The sequence below is a fragment of the Bos indicus x Bos taurus genome, chromosome 24, assembly GCF_003369695.1.
Source record: "Bos indicus x Bos taurus breed Angus x Brahman F1 hybrid chromosome 24, Bos_hybrid_MaternalHap_v2.0, whole genome shotgun sequence".
Taxonomy (NCBI): Eukaryota; Metazoa; Chordata; class Mammalia; order Artiodactyla; family Bovidae; genus Bos; species Bos indicus x Bos taurus.
In genome coordinates, this window is record NC_040099.1 from 52750505 (window position 1) to 52768150 (window position 17646).

At 40.4% G+C, this 17646-nt stretch overlaps 1 protein-coding gene across 3 annotated transcripts in view; it reads left to right on the forward strand.

The window, feature by feature from the left end:
• DCC (DCC netrin 1 receptor) overlaps positions 1-17646 on the forward strand; it is a 1303205-nt gene that overhangs the window by 876594 nt on the left and 408965 nt on the right. For all 3 annotated transcript variants that reach the window (XM_027525589.1, XM_027525591.1, XM_027525590.1), the window contains exon 9: positions 6051-6205. In XM_027525589.1, coding sequence (XP_027381390.1) covers positions 6051-6205 — 155 coding nt within the window. The remainder of the gene's footprint in view (positions 1-6050; positions 6206-17646) is intronic.

Here is a 17646-nt window from a genome sequence, read left to right on the forward strand (position 1 = left end):
GGCAAGTTGCCTACACCTTTTCCAGCCAGCAGAAGAAGACAGACTATATAATTTATACTCTGTGGATGGACAGTGAAGGAATAGGCCGTGAGTGGATTCTGGTCTCTCTGCTTCAGTCAACTTAATCTTCACTTGCCCACACTGACTCAGAGGCAAGTGGAAAATAAGTGGAATAATGATGTTCTGGACAGTTCATCTGCCACCACAGACCATGACTCTGAGTTCTATGGGTTTGATGGGTAATTATGTCTTCAGAGTCTTCAGCGAAAACTTCTTGGAGATGCAGCCAGGGTCCCCTGCCGCTTTCCCAGGAGTGGTTGGTGCGGTGACAGGCAGTACCCCCTGGACACGTAACTGGACAAACTCCTAACCTCTCTGTTCTTCAGAACCTAGTGCATTTATCTGCCCATTTACAGAGGAACATGAGCTAGAATGAGCAAAATGAAGTCCTAATTGCTAACTGCCTAAAGGCAGAGGTATGGAGAGTTTACTTTAGGTGCCTGCCATCGCCAGCAGCATGCAACCAGAGAAACAAGTCACAAGCTGTCCTTCCAAATTTAGATTTTATTTCCTTGTTGGGAGATGACTCGCAAACGTTTGCTTTCAGCTGTTAAAGAACAAATGGGGTCATCAAAAGCCACCTGCCAGTCTTTGTAACTGAACACATCTGTGGAGGGTGACATGGCCGTAAATGTTGTTTTCTTGGAATTCATTGGTGTCACATTTGACGTCACCCCGTAGGACCCTAGGAAGCATCAAAGCAACATGGCACCAAAGCCCAGATACCACAGGGCTGGGGGACTATGCTGGGAAACTCGGGGAACACCATTCCTTCTCCACTGCTGCTGGCAAAGCCTCTTCCCTTTCAAAGAATATTGCCGTTTTCATTATCGAAACTTGTCTGATGCCTCTAGTTCTGACGACTTTAAAAAATTGAAGTATAGCTGATTGATATCGTTGAGTTCATTTTGGTTGTACAGCAAAGTGATTCATATATATGTACCTATATATGAATACATGCATATATTCATATGCATGTATTCATATATGTGTGTATGCATATACATGTTCTCTTTTCTTTTCTTTTCCAGTATGGTTTATCACAATATTGAATGTAGCTCCCTCTGCTCTACAGTAGGACCTTGCTGTTTATCCATTCTCTGTGTAACAGTTGGCATCTGCTGACCCCAAGCTCCCAATCCATTCCTCCTCCACTCCCCCTCCTCCTCTCAAGCACAGGTCTATTCTCGACATCTGTGGGGCAACTTTTTTTGATTTGACTTATCTCTGTAAACAAAATTAACCTGACAGAAAATGTCAATATTTATTTGTTTTTCTTTGTGATTGTACCTCTTATTACTTTCTCTCTTCAGATTGTGGAAAGTCCTCTTGAACTCAAGAACACTTCCTTCCTATGAGGTTGTCTTTTTTTTTTTATAATAATAGAAATAGCAGCAGTAGTAAGTGCCATGTATGGAAGACTCCGTGAATACCAGGTCTCATGCCTACTGCTTTATATGGTTTACATACAGCATTTCATTGAAATCTCTAGAAACTCTATGAGGTAAATGTTTTTATAGCACCAGTTAGCACTTGAGGACTCTGAGGTTCAGATAAATTAAAGAGAAAGCTGGGAAAACAGCCCTTGGCTTTAAAATGCTGTGTGTGTGCATGCACATTCAGTCATGTCTCCCTCTTTGCGACCCCATGGATTGTAGCCCATCGGGCTCTTGTCCATGGGGTTTTCCAGGCAAGAACCCTGGAGTTGCCATTTTCTGCTCCAGGGAATCTTCCCAACCCAGGGATCAAACCCACATTTCCTGCATTGGCAGGAAGATTCTTTATGACTGCACCATCTGGGAAGCCTTAAAAATCCTGAATCTTTTACCTAATCTACCTAGGAGTTTGATGTTACCTCACTCTGATGGGATAAGTAGATTCCTGAAAATTGGCACATAACATGGAAATGCTTAGATTAAATCTGTATTTAAAGCCATTAAGAGCCCATGTTGAAGAAACTAGTGGTGAAGATACTTTGTTCACATTGTGTGTAACATTGAAGAAATATAAGTTTTCTATATCAGTGAACATAATTTTTTCATAACTCTTAATATCATAATTTGGGATATTTCTGAAAGCTGCTGGATCCCATGTCCTGGCTATTATAAACAGTGCTGTGATGAACAATGTTCTAATGAGGTGGATGAAACTGGAGCCTATTATACAGAGTGAAGTAAGCCAGAAAGAAAAACACCAACACTGTATACTAACACATTTATATGGAATTTAGAAAGACGGTAACAATAACCCTGTATATGAGACAGCAAAAGAGACACTGATGTATATAACAGTCTTTTGGACTCTGTGGGAGAGGGAGAGGGTGGGATGCTTTGGGAGAATGGCATTGAAACATGTATAATATCATATATGAAATGAGTTACCAGTCCAGGTTCTATGCATGATACTGGATGCTTGGGGCTGGTGCAGTGGGACGACCCAGAGGGATGGTATGGGGAGGGAGGAGGGAGGAGGGTTCAGGATGGGGAACATGTGTATACCTGTGGTGGATTCATGTTGATGTATGGCAAAACCAATACAATATTGTAAAGTTAAAAAATTAAAAATTTAAAAAAAAACAGTAAAAAAAAAAGAAAAAAAGAAAGCTGCTGGAGATTATAGGAACCTAAAACTCCCTTCCTTGTGATGAAATCCATCATCCCCTTTTTATGTGAGTGACGTTTCTATCATATGATCTTTGATATTCTTACCTGGACACACCCAGATGTTCTTGTCTTTTTTCCTTTGAAGAATGCCTTTTCAATGGGTTATGTCAGCACATCCTAGAACACAGCTATTTCACAAAAATTATTTAGTAATTACCTAAATAAAGTCAATCATGAAAGCTGTCCTTCCTTATAGATACCCGAGGAGTTTGGCATGCAAATTGGACCTACATGAGTTTGGGTGAACTCCAGGAGTTGGTGATGGACAGGGAGGCCTGGCGTGCTGCAATTCATGGGGTCGCAAAGAGTCAGACACGACTGAGCGAGTGAACTGAACTGAATTGATATTGCTCAAAGGTCTAGAAAATATATCATGAAACGACTCACAACAGGTGATAGTCACCCTCATCCTCACAGTGGTTTCTGAACACCCAGTGTCCCTTCTTCCTTGTAGAATTCCATGTCTTCTACCCGAAGTGCCCATGATCCAAATAGGCCCCTTGTTTTCCCCTATTGTTGAATGATACTGATTCTGGAATGAATCCAGAATGAAGCCCCAGATCTCACTCTTAACTGGGATTTGCTGACTATGAGTCCTTTGCAAAAAAAAAAAAATGTTTCTCTAAATTTTACTTTTGCATTTGTAAAATAATGCTAATAAAACCATCATATTTATATAAAAAGAGAAGAAATACATATAGCAGCTCCTCTACTGAAAGAAAATAAGATGCAGGAGTCTATACATTCATAAGGCGTGCAATCTGTTTATGAGGATTTTCTTTTAAAAAGTAATATATTGGCTTAAATAATTTTAGTTTGGTAGAGTCAATGAGTGTGATGTGTGGTACATGGGGATATTATCTGATGTTTCTTAGTCTTACTATAGGTCACTATTGAATCCCACCAAACCCTTCCCCAACTCTGTCATAATTCAGCCTTGTGGCAACTTAACACAGTACTCATACAGGAATGCCTGCTGCTGCTGCTAAGTTGCTTCAGCCGTGTCCGACTCTGTGCGACCCCATAGACGGCAGCCCACCAGGCTCCACCGTCCCTGGGATTCTCCAGGCAAGGGAATGGGTTGCCATTTCCTTCTCCAATGCAGGAAAGTGAAAAGTGAAAGGGAAGTCGCTCAGTCCTGTCCGACTCTTAGCGACCCCATGGACTGCAGCCCACCAGGCTCCTCCGTCCATGGGATTTTCCAGGCAAGAGTGCTGGAGTGGGGTGCCATCACCTTCTCCGACAGGAATGCCTAAACCTGGGCTATATCCAGATTCATATGGGATGCTTGGGTTTCATTTGTTTATTGTGATAAAATATACATAACATAACACTTAAAATTCTAACCATTTTTAAGTGCAGAGTTCTATGGCATTAAATGCATTTACCTGTGGAGCAACTCTCCCCTCCCCAGAATTCCCAACTGAAGCTCTGTACTCATTAAATACTAACACCACATCCCTCCCTCCTCCTTGCCTAGGTTAACACCTAGGCTTCATATTTTAATTACAAGCAGTACCAGATAAACTCATGCTAACTGCTATAACAACTAAACCCTCAAGCTTATAATGGCTCGAGTTTCTCTGACTCTGTAAAGTAGAAAAACAATGTTCCTAATTGACAGGCAGTTCTTCTCACAGGTCCATTCCAGAATTCTTACAGAATTTAGACTCCTCCATCATGATGTGGGGCTTCCCAAGTGGCTCAATGGTAAAGAATCTGCCTTCCAATGCAGGAAGATGCAAAAGACGCAGGTTTGATCCCTGGGTTGAGACTATACCCTGCAGTAGGAAATGACAACCCACTCCCATATTCTTTTCTGGGAAATACCATGAAGAGGAGCCTGGCAGGCTACAGTCCATGGGGTCACAAAGAGTCGGACATGACTGAATGACTGAGCACACACGTCATCAGCGTATGGTTCCAAAGTCTGCCTGCTGCTATGTGGCTCCTCTCGCCAGGCCTGGAATCAGCATGGACATGTGCACTCACACTCATTGGTTAAACCCAGTGCCATGGGTTCATCTAGGCTTCACGGGGGCCAGGACATAGGATCCAGTGCACGGAGAAGGAGAAATGAGTTTGAGGAGGAGCCAGCCAGTCTCAGTCATATCAGTGAAAGTAAGAGTGTATATATACCCAAGAATCACCATTCATCCCCTTAAACTTTGCTTTCACTTTTCTCTTTGGAAACTTAATTTGCCCTGTCAGAAAAACAGATTTCATTTAAAATATTTCCCTGAAACAAAATAAAACTTGTAAAATTGAAATGAACATATAATTCCACTGAGATGCAAGAGGTAGCATCTAGAAATAGAATCCTTAAGAAACAGTTGAGTGGCTTAGAAGGAACTCTTTCTTCACATTCAATTACAAGAGACTTGTGAGGATATAAATATCTAAAACCATGTATGTCTTTAAAGCTAACTTGAGAGGTTCTTGTTTCTAATGTGTTAGGATCTATATCCATAGGATTTGTCTTCTCTTAATATGTACTATAAATCCCACCATGATCAGCCTATTAATTCATTTGTTTGGAACCACTAAGGAAGATCCCCTGGAGGAGACCATGGCAAACCACTCCAGTTTTCTTGCCTGTAAAATCCCATGGACCGAGAAGCCTGGCATGCTACAGTCCATAGAGTCACAAAGGGTCAGACACAACAGAAGCGACTTAGCATTTGCACACACACTAAGGAAGGTTTTAATTGGAAAATGAATGGGAATCCTGTAGTAGTGGCTTGAAGAAAAGGCAGGAAGATGTGTATTGTACTTCCTCCCCACACAGGAGGGAGTCTACTTCCTTTTGCTAACTTCACTTAACGTAACCACAGGACTTCAATCTCTATACACATCGGCATTTAGCATCTGCCTTTCCCTTTCCTATAATGGAAGAAAATAATGCATTGGTTGGCAGTACTGACAAAGACTGACTTGTGGAATAATCGAAACTCTAATTTCTGTCATTAGCTCAGTGTTTGCAAGATGCATCTCCCTGCCTGCACTCCAGATGTTCATTCTTATTTTACTAGCTCTTTGTTATGAGTTTTGACGCTAAATGGTAAAGTGTCAAGGGGAAAGACTTTAGTACGCAAGGTTCATGGGAACGGCATAAACTTGAACTCCCCAGAAACCCTGCAACATTTATTTGTAGGCCCTTCCAGTCCGTTTGCCTCCCAGAGTGAGCCTCTGAGACCTTGCCTTACATGCAGCGTCGACAGGAAAGGAACCTTTGGATCCACCTTACTGCTCTCGCTTGTTAAGTAAAGGTTGTGCCTGAAAGTGTTCACGTGGGAATCATCTTTTCCTGTGACTTTCGTTTCCCAGGGAACGAGCAGTGAACACGTCGCAGCCCGGGTCCCTCCAGTTCACCGTGGGGAACCTGAAGCCAGAAGCCATGTACACCTTCCGGGTTGCAGCCTACAACCAGTGGGGGCCTGGGGAGAGCTCTCAGCCCATCAAGGTGGCCACTCAGCCTGAGTGTGAGTATGCGACGGGAAGGGCCAAATTAGGAAGTGCTCGTTTTCGTAGGTGATATCTTTGAATCCCTTCATAGTAGTTTATTGAGGTGACAAAATAGAAGATTTCTGGAGCAACACATTTACCCTGAAGGTTTTTAAAGATAAGATAACTTTTTAACAAAATGGTCTCCTCACTTTGGTGGGTCTGCAGAGCAACAAATTAACAACTAGGAAGGCCTGATCCATCCATCCGGTCTACATATCCACTCCCGAGTGAGTGAGTGACTCTAGCTGCCAGAACTTCATCATCAGCATTGGGGTTCAGCCTCCTGCACTGATTTTTTTTTTTTTCAGATTTTTCCGAGTTTGTGTATGAAAAGTATTACATCAGAGAAAAACCAATGGTGTAGGACTTCTCAGTACAGGGGCTTATTCAGTAACTTGCTCATACACTGAATGCCATACAGAAGCTTCCAAAAGCAAACCCAGATTCAAGAAATGTAAATCGATAATTTCTACTGGGCAATCTCACTATCCTGTCATGTAAATGACTATATTAAGCTCCACAAACAAAATAATGCTGCTAAATATTCTCTGACCAAATTATAATTTAGTGATTTCTCCTTTTATCAAGGAACAAACAGCCCCCCAAACTGCACTTTTAAAAGAGAGTTCTGTATTTCTTACAACATTTTGAATTTTCTACTAAAATTCTGATGTTATTTGGAAAGATTGATTGCCAATGAGTTGTTTGCCAACTTTATTTTGTTAAGAGTTTTAAAAAGTTGTAGTCTAACGGTTAAATGAACTAAATGACTGCTTATAATGAAGTTCATCCGTTGTTTAGACATTTAGACACCTAGTTTCATCTACTCCTGTTTGTATTTTTTTTTTCAAATGATGCTGTTTTATTTGTATTCCCAATCATTTTATTTAAAACTCTATCTATCTTCAAAATCACCTCACATGCTTTTGGAAGAACATGAAGTAGAAATCAGAAATATTTTAATTGGTAAATAAGAGAAAATAATCTTTGGATTAGGTTACTTGTTAGGGATTTGAAATCAGCAAGTTAAAGAAGATTCTGAGAGGTAGTCTGGGTGCTGGCACCATGTTTTACTCTGGGCAGAATCTCTGTTCCTTTTCTCATGTAGCCAAGACTTCAAAAGACCAGATGAGAACAGATTGGGATAAAGGATTTGTTGGGGGTGAGGAGAAGACTAAGCTGTACAAGTCTGAGAGATACGTGCATCACAGAAATAAAACCTCACACAGCATCTTTAAAGCCATAGAAATGTGCAGATTTCAGGTCATATATAGAAAATGCAGGCACCCAAGCAGGACCAGCTAAATAATTTGCAGGATCCAGAAGCTACAGCAGCACATCAATCCTTGCTCTACGTGGGACCCTCCTTAGCATGGGGCCTTGTGCAGCTTCCTTGTCACGTGCCAGCAAAGGTGGTCCCGCTTCCAGGTTTCTCTTCTAAAGAATGTTTTGTTGCTCTTTGGGTTTAAATCACTAGATAATGCTGATTTCCACTTCATAGTGTTAATGGTCACATATGATTTGAGACATCAATTTTCCCATTGACTCTCTCTTTATAGATCATACATATATATAGATAATCAATGACTTTTTTTTTCTTTTTTTTAATTAATTTTATTTTATTTTTAAACTTTACATAATTGTATTAGTTTTGCCAAATATCAAAATGAATCCATCACAGGTATACATGTGCTCCCCATCCTGATAATCAATGACTTTTATAAATATTTGGTATTTTTAATCAATAAACTGAATAAAAACAAATTAGGTCTATATATATATATATATATATATATATATACACATACATATATACATATATGTTTAAATGGTATACGCCATATTGTGTACACAGACTGATAGTTGAAAAACCCATAAAAATTCTCTAAAAAGATCTTGTTCAGTTTTTTCATGGTAGAACTTAAACTTTAAAAGCATGTTCATTTTCAGAAGATCCAATTTCTATGGATTGTCTGAATCCTTTGCTTCCTAATCCGACTATTATCCCCGGAATTGTTTTTGTGTACTTTTCTGGGCTGACTGGCTATGATTACATTACATTGCTGATAAAAATTCTACAGTCAGCCTCATTTCTAAGACTGAGCAATGTTCTTTATCTTCTATCAATACCATTTTTCCTAAGTATCCAGCTTGAAAATCAATTTCCAGAATTTGTTTTTAAAGGCCAACCTTTCCAAGTCAAGAGAGAAGAAAGTCTTCCACTTGGAAACTGACTAATAGTAATACCTCATTTCATTAAAAAAAAATAATAAAGTACTCATGATACAATGTGTTTGGTATAATTAATAATAAAAAAATCAGTCTGTGATTATTTGTATTACACACATATGGCATTAGCTTTTATAAAGCGCAAGCAATGGTATAATTCAACTGACAAGTATAGTTAATGAATATCCACTGTGTTTCTAACACTGTTCACAGTGACTGAGACACATTAAGAAAGCATAGCTATGTAATGAGTAATAGCACTTAAAGTTCCAAGAAGCTTCTTAAGGAAGCAAATGTTTTAAATATGTAACAATAATAAAATAGGTAAGGAAACTTGCAAGAATTTGTTCAATGAAATGTAAGAACTCTGAATCGTAGATTTGCTTATGAGCCCCTTACCTGTGATGGCCTCTGGCATACGCTCAGCCTCTGTGTGTGGTACCAAATTGAATCTTGGAGATAAGAGTTTTGGGTGAGTTAGGAAAGAATAGCTTTATTGCTTTGCCAGTCAAAGGGGGACACAGTGGGCTCCTACCCTCAAAAACTACGTGTCCCCACCCAGGGGAGTTTGCTGAGGAGTTTTATGTTCAAGAGTATAGTTGCTTGCCTTCCTTTTTATCTCTTCTCTTGATATAATCTTTATGAGCTGGTTCCTTTAGTCTGGTCTCAAGTGGTCTTTGGGCTTCCCAGGTGGCGCTACTGGAAAAGAACTCGCCTGCCAATGCAGGAGATGCCAGTTCTATCTCTGAGTCAGGAAGATCCCCTGCAGCAGGAGGGCATGGCAGTCCACTCCAGTATTCTTGCCTGGAGAATCCCATGGACAGAGGAGCCTGGCGGGCTACAATCCATGGGGTGGCAAAGAGCTGGACATGACTGAAGAGACTTAGCACACACGCATGCATGAGTGGTCTTCTCCAGTTGAAGAATGCTGCCATCTTCCATTTGCTGGGTTGTAATTCCATAAAGAACTTAGAGGCATTGTTGCATGTAGCCCTTGAGGCAGACCCAGGCCCCTGCCCCAAAGCTGCAGTGTTGTTTCTTAGCCCTTCCTTCCTTGTCTTTGCATCCCTTTCCTTCCTGGATTAGCAACTGTTCGAATCTGCTTTTTGGAACTCCAGGAAGGTCATGGAGGCTGCGATCTGTTCCCTGCAGGGAACAGGGTTGGGTGTGGAATGGAAAGAATGGGAAGGCTTCTGTGTCCATCATGTCTAGGAGTCCCACAGGATCCTGCTTGCTTTCACGTACTATCTAGGCAGTTTTTATGCCTAAATCATCTTGTCCTCCTCCTCAAATAAGTGCTTTATTACAAAGACAGCCACCTTGATCCTTTATGTATCATCCATTCTTCCTCCTTCAGAAAGTAGTCTGAGAATTTTTATAGAAAACCACACTGGGCACTGGTCTCGGTAAGCATTTACTTAAAATTTAAGCATAAATGATACTAAGGCATAAAATAAAATTAAAAACTCGAATGAATAAAATCTGTTGCTTGTTGGTATTATCGTAGCATGCAAGTTATGTTTTCTCCAGAAAATGAAAGTGGAAAATTATCCTGTTTTTGACACATGAAGGTGTCTTAATTTCTTCACTAAGGGTAGTAATAGTGGCCTTAGCATGCTAACCACATGTTGGCCTTTAATGACAACAATTGTTTTATTAAATCACCTCTCTTTACATGTTGGCCTTTAATGTCAACAATTGTTTTATTAAATCACCTCTCTTTTTACACTATATGGAGTAAGAATTATTTCCTTCGCAGACCATTGTTTATTGGAGGGTGACCTGATTGTGTTTCATTGAGGACTTTTCTTGAATAATTAATCTCTTACTGAGCAGCTAGGTAGACAGGAGTAGTTCGGGCTAGATACACAGTACTTTTAGAATAGCTTTTTACATGTGCAAAACAGCCACCTCCTTCAGTTCATTTAGATTAAGAGTCTTGTGGCGCTCACTTGCTGCCTTTATTACAGATATTAGGATGAATAAATAATGTTATCATAACTAATAGGTAGGACATGTGTATTTTATCTTCTGTGTTAACACAAAAATGCCACTTTGGCAATTTAAAACTATTTCTAGGGTAAGGAGCACTTCATCTTCCCCAAGCCTGTTCAATGAAACACCGATTTCTGAGTAAGATCCAGCATCTTAGAGATCCCGTACTTTGTTGCCCCCTTCCCTCCTCTCCTGTGCTGTTTCTTCTCTCCCTCCCCTTCCTCCCCTGTCTTTCTCCTCCTCTTTCTCTTCTCTCTCAGCTTCTTATAAGCTCATCTTTCTATGTTTTTAGAGAAAGTTCAAAGGCTGAGTTTATTACTTGGTTAGAATTTCAGAATCTAGAGGCAGAGGCAGGGGGGATGTTTTCATTTTTCTCTCCCTGACAAAATGATCTTATCTTTTGAAAATGGGTCCCGTCTGGGTATGCAATTGCTTGCTCATTTTATCACGGTTTTTCCAAATGTGATGTAGTAATTGTACACTAAAATGACATAGCTTTTATACAAATTGAATTTCAAGTTTTTCATATTATTTGAAAATATAAACTCTATTATGAAAACCATATTCTCAAGGAATCAACCCTGATAGAAAATATGTCTGAAATATGAATCAGCCAGCAAGTGTTTCTGAAAGTGCATACATACTGCAGTAATCATTTAAAGAGATCACCAGCCCAAGATCCAGTTTATGAAATAATCACCCAGAATACAAAGGCTTGATTTATAGGCAGGTTTGTGTCTCCTGATTCTATCTTCCTTGGGCTAACTCCTTGCTCCTTCCCTCTGCCTTTATAGTATGTAATTTCTCCACTGTATTATCAGCCGGATTTAAGTCCCTGCATGCTTAAGACTTGTCTAATCTTTTCATGCCACATGTGGAGGATTTTTGAATTATTATTTGGGGTCCTTTAAGATGCCGTTAAGGCAGTTTAATCTTGAAGGATATTAAAATGGACCACATACTGTCTGGAGGCTCGAGTTAGAGTGGGGAGCCTATTTGCTAGACCACAACCCAATTATCCACAAAACCCTTTTATAGTTAAGTGTTGTAAGTAATATTCTTAGTCCATTATATTCTTTACACTGAAAAGGCGAGTGAAAGCAACCACCAAATTGAGTGACTTTAAGATATATTATCTAGAGGAATAGATATATTTGCCTTTTTTGTCCATCCCTGAACATCTTTTTTTTTCTTTCTTTCTTTATTTTTATTCTATAAAGACTCTTCTTGTATAGTTGTTACGGAACTTGAAAAGTCTGTGAATATTATGTCTCCAAATATTACTGCCTATTTCTTAGGAGAATTGTCTTAATCTTTCTTTCTTAAGATTTTTTTTTTTTTGTCATGTGGATCATTTTAAAAGTCTTTATGGAATTTGTTACAATTCACTGCTTCTGTTTCATGTTTTGATATTTTGGTCATGAAGCCTGTGGGATCTTAGCCTGAACCTCAGATCAAACCCGCACTCCCTGCATTGGAAGGTAAAATCTTAACCCCCGGACCACCAGGAGCATCCCAAGTTTCTTAATCCTCGAAACCTCATTGTCCTCAATTATAAGTTGGAGATATTATTTACTCCTCTTCTTTATTCTCAAAGCTCAGCCTCTTTGGACACGGGTGCCAAACCAAACCTTGGAGATAAGAGTTTTTGGTGAAGTAGAAAAGAATAGCTTTATTGCTTTGCCAGGCAAAGAAGGACACAGTGGTCTCCTGCCTCTCTGAAAAGCTGTGCGTCCCAACCCAAGAGGACTTGACAAGGAGTTTCACAGCAACAGTTCAAGGGTGGGGCAACCGTTTCCCTCAGATTGGGACTGGAACCCACGTGGCTGGGACTCGAACCCAGCCAAACCCATGGTACCTGGTTTCAGGGTCTAATAAAGCTCAGGTTCTTAATGTCTCATCATAGAAAAAATTCAGAGAGAGACAGAGTGATAAGAAGCGGATTTATTCAGATTCAGAGAGAAGCGCACGCCACAGACGGAGTGTGAGCCATCACAGAGGGCGAATGTGGCTGCAAAATGTGGCTTGGTTAGTTTTTATAGGCTGGGTAATTTCATATGCTAATGAGTTGGAGGGTTATTCCGACTGTTTTTCGGAAGGGGTGGAAATTTCTGGGATTTGGTCCACCGCCCACTCCGTGGTCTTTTGACAGTGCCTTGGAACTGTCACGGCCCCTCTGGGTGTGTCCCTTCATTTGCTGCCTGAGGATCAAGATCTGGTCTTGGCTGCCATCTTGGTCCCACTTGATTCGAATCGGTTTATGCTGTGTCCTGGGGCTATGTCATTCTTTCAAAAGCTGTGTCCTCCGCCTTTCCCTCCTGTTATGGAATTGCTGACAACACTAGGGCATGTGCAGGGTCTCAGGTGGTCAGTCTTCTCATCTTGATGCGCTTTTGTGGTCCCTTGAATCCTGTCTCAGCTGATTTCTTGGCTGTTCCTCCCTTGATTATCAGCTATTCCAATCTGCCATTTGAAACTCAGCAAAGGCCATGGAGGCTGGAGTCTTGCCTATAAGAAATGGGACAAAAAGGTTTCCATGCCCACGAGCCCCACAGAGTCCTTCTCAGTTTCATTACCAGATTGTAAAGATGAAATGTGATAATCTATGGGAAGCCCCCGAGTCTTACCTGGCATCTAGTGTGCAATCAATAGAAGGAGGTTTCCTGCCCCTAATGGGATCAAATGGAAACATAATTCCAACTGCCTTGCACTTGCAACTAAAGTGGGACACTCAGTAGTGTAATCATAAGGTAATAAAGCTAATACAATACCTTATTGATAGTTTGTATTTGGCTTGATTACTATGTAATCAACCATTTATGGATTTTATTACTTTCCCTGCAATCATCCTCTCCCTGTTTAGCAGGCTGTTGCAAACTTGTTCGTTGTCTAATTTTGCTTCTTGGACATCTTTGCATCCCTAACTAAATTTTGAAGCTTTATGAGCAGAAAACACTCTATTATCCCATAAAATGTGACACAGCATTGCCATTTTGTGAATAGCTAGCTGGTTAACATTTGCTGGTAGAATCTGATTTGTACTTAATGTGTGGCAAAGATAATATGTTTCAGTAATAGTCATTCATCATGATTCTATAAATTAAGCAAACCAAGTAAATCATAGTTCTGTCTATCTCTTTCTTTCTTTTTTTTTTTTTAAAGTCACTTAACCCGGTTTCCAATTATTAACTGCACTGTGTGATGATTTGAGTGGATATCCGGGACAATGATGAAGGCAAAGTTGACTGTGAACCCATCAGCTGGTCCAGTTTTGTGTCATATACATGGCAATAGACTAGCAGTAGAAAGAAATAAATTTAAGCACTGGCATTCTATCTTTGTAGGTAACATACAAATGCTGGTATAGTTTCAAAATTCTTTCACTGCAGAAACGTTTTCAGGTATTACGGGATGGAAGACACTAAAGGCTTATGCCACAGCATTCCCAGCAACAGAAGCTAAAAGGAACCCATTCAGGTTCGGTGGTCAACTAGTGAGGTGGTATTATGTCTTCTACTGAGCGACTTCACTTCACTTTTCACTTTCATGCATGGGAGAAGGAAATGGCAACCCACTCCAGTGTTCTTGCTTGGAGAATCCCAGGGACGGCAGAGCCTGGTGGGCTGCCGTCTATGAGGTCGCAAAGAGTTGGACACAACTGAAGCGACTTAGCAGCAGCAGCAGCAGCATGTCTTCTACAGTGATGTATATTAGTGGAAGAATCAGAGGTAGGCTTGTGAAGATGGGTTGTTTACGCATGTTAGAAAAGTTTGAAGTGAGGGTGAGTCATTCTGTACTTATTCATCATTTATTCATTCAGGCAGTCATTCAAAATTATTCTTTTATGCTAAGTCCTAGATGTCCACGGTCCAGTACAGTTACCATTAGCTACATGTATCGATTTGCAGTTCAACACATTGATGTAAAATAAAATTAAAAATTCAGGCACACTAACCACAACTGTCAAATAGCACTTAAAATTTAAACAGAATTGAAAACTAAAAATCCAGCGCCTCATCAGTCACATTTCAGAAGTTCATATGTGACTACTGGCTGCTGCGTGGCACAGCAGAGAGCATTGGTATTATCAGAGAAAATTCTGTTGGGCCCCCTGCTTGAGACTCTCCTAGTACAGAGGATACAAAAGCAAGTCAGGTAATGCCCTGATTCCCAAGGAACTAGTATCTAACAGTTTTAAGCAGAACTCACTAAAAGCACATTTAATAGATTACTCCTCTTTGAATGTTGAAAAAGTTCTTTATGCACTGAGTTAATATAAAATATTTCTTTTTAAAAGACCAGAGAATCTAGATCTTAACATATTTTCTGATTAGTTATGCAAATTTCTCTCAGTATTTTCTCAATTTAAAGTATAAATATATACGTGTGTATCTCCTTTGGTGGCTCAGTGGTAAAGAATCTGCCTGCCAATGTAGGAGATGTGAGTTTGATCCTTGGGTTGGGAAGATCCCCCGGAGAAGGAAATGGCAACCCACTCCAGGATTCTTGCTTAGAAAATCCCCTGGACGGGGAGCCTGGCAGGCTATAGTCCATGGGGTTGCAAAAGAGTTGGACACAACTTAGAGACTAAAACAGCAACTATATATATATATATATATATATGTGTGTGTGTGTGTGTGTGTGTGTGTGTATTTCAGTTAAAGATAAAGAACAAAAATGTCTTGTTGCTTGGGTTAAACAGTGATGTAGCATAAGAAAATCTCTGCTGGCTCACTGTCATTCTCTCTTTAAGCACAAAGCATAATTCAGTCTCCTTCCACTGGTATAATGAAACATCTAGAGAGGTTATCTGCTCGGTGTGAAATTATAGGGAAAAAATGCTACTGATTTTTCACTGATATTAGGGAGTATGAAGACAGAAGGCATGAAAGTGTCATAATAGTGAGATGTTTCTGGAAAGTACGGATATCTAGCATGGGATAAAAAGGTTCCAAAGAAGTAGATTTCTTTTGGGTTTAATTGCCTCATTTGGTGATGTAGCCTACTAAAAATGAAGGTAGGTTTCTTGGAAAACTGAATAAGAGCAAAATAGAGCTTGAGCATCAGCGGGGAAATTGCCATCATGCTGCTGCAGCCAAATAAAACTCTACTCCAAAGATAAAACAGCTGAACTGAGCTCTTTTATGGGATTCCTTCAGTTAGATCAGACGCTATGGAGAGCTGGTATTCATGACTAGTGAAGCACGAAGACACACTGAGAATATAGCGTTTGTTTAACTCATACGTATTTATATATTATCTCATCTTGACAGCCGCTTTAATCTATGTGGTCTATAAGCAATTATCGAGCATCTACTGGTGGTCAAGACTTTTGTAAGGTGCTGTAAATAGAAAGTAAAATAAGATGGGCAAAATAGTATCCAAAGATATCAGGGATGGAATTTCTGAAGACAGTGTATATGAAGGATAAATTGTTCTAAATCATGCTGTAGGTTCAAATTTATTTCCACTCCTTAGCCTAAAGTTAGAATTATAAGGTGAAAGTGAAGGTAATTAAAGTATTAGTTGCTCAGTCATGTCTGTCTCTGTGACTCCATGGACTATAGATCACCAGGCCCCTCTGTCCATGGAATTCTCATGGACAAGAGAATGCTGGAGTGTGCAGCCATTTCTTTCTCCAGGGGATCTTCCTGACCCAAGGATTGAACCTGGATCTCCTGCATTGTAGGCAGATTCTTTTACCATCTCAGCCACCAAAGAAGTCCCAAGGATTATAAGGTATTAGTGTATAAATATTATATAATTTAATGCATAAAAATTCATGCATTTATATACACATGTGCATTTTGTGTTTTAGTATGAAATATGATAGTTCTTTTTAGAAAGTATCACATGAAGAAATTTAGTTGACTAACCTCTCGTGATTGTTGCTATTGTTTAGTCGCTCAGTCGTGTCTGCCTCTTTGCAGCTCCACAGACTGTAGCACACCAGGCTCCTCCATCCTTGGGAATTCTCCAGGCAAGACTACTAGAGTGGGTTGCCATTTCCTTCTCCAGGGTATGTTCCTGACCCAGGGATTGAACCCAGCACTCCTGAATTGACAGACTGGTTCTTTACCACTTCACCACCAGGGAAGCCTCATCCTCATGAGATACCCAAAATAAGTGAAATCCGTTTTTTAAAATCATTGTACTATTTGACAGATTATTTTCACTGCTGATTATACTCTGCCTGGTGTAATGTAACTTATGTGCTACACCAAAGGGTCATAATTTGACTTTAACTCTTATTCTCTAACTCCAGTCTTCCTATATTGTTATGTTGTTTTGATAAAGATACTATTTGCAGTTCATAGGAACAGTGCTAGGGAGGAATGTACCTACAACTGTTCCCAATTCTATGAAAACTCTTTGGATCTCAGCCCAATCTTCCCACCTTGGGAAACCCCATGGCACATCCAATACGGAATTTGAACTGGGCCAGAGTTTCTGGTCACAGGACATTTGACAAGTCCAGGGTATCACCATGTGTTGAAATTGAAAGATTTTAAGGTGAGGCCACACAATTCCTTTGTGGTCCAATGGCTAAGGCTCTGTGCTTCCAATGCGGGGGCCCAGTTTCAATCCCTGGTCAGGGAACTAGATCTTAAAGCTCCTGATGGCCACCTGATGTGAAGAGCCGACTCATTGGAAAAGACCCTGATGCTGGGAAAGATTGCGGGCAGGAGGAGAAGGCGGGGACAGAGGATGAGATGGTTGAATGGCATCACTGACTCAACGGACATGAATTTGAGCAAGCTCTGAGAGAGTGGAGGACAGAGGCGCTTAGTGTGCTGCAGTCCATGGGGTCGCAAAGAGCTGGATATGGCTTAGCGACTGAACAACAAGCACAACACACATTTGATGGTAGAAGTTAAAGTTGGTGCCACCAGTGTCCAAGAGTAAATGATCACAGGGTTTTTATTAAAGAAAGTGAAGGTCGCTCACTCATGTCCAACTCTTTGTGACCCCATGGACTATCCATGGAATTCTCTAGGCCACAATACTGGAGTGGGTATCCTTTCCTTTCTCCAGGAAATCTTCCCAACCCAGGGATCGAACCCAGGTATCCAGCATTGCAGGCAGATTCTTTACCAGCTGAGCTGCAAGGGAAGCCCAAGAATACTGGAGTGGGTAGCCTATCCCTTCTCCCGGGGATCTTCCTGACCCAGGAATCAAACCAGGGTCTCTG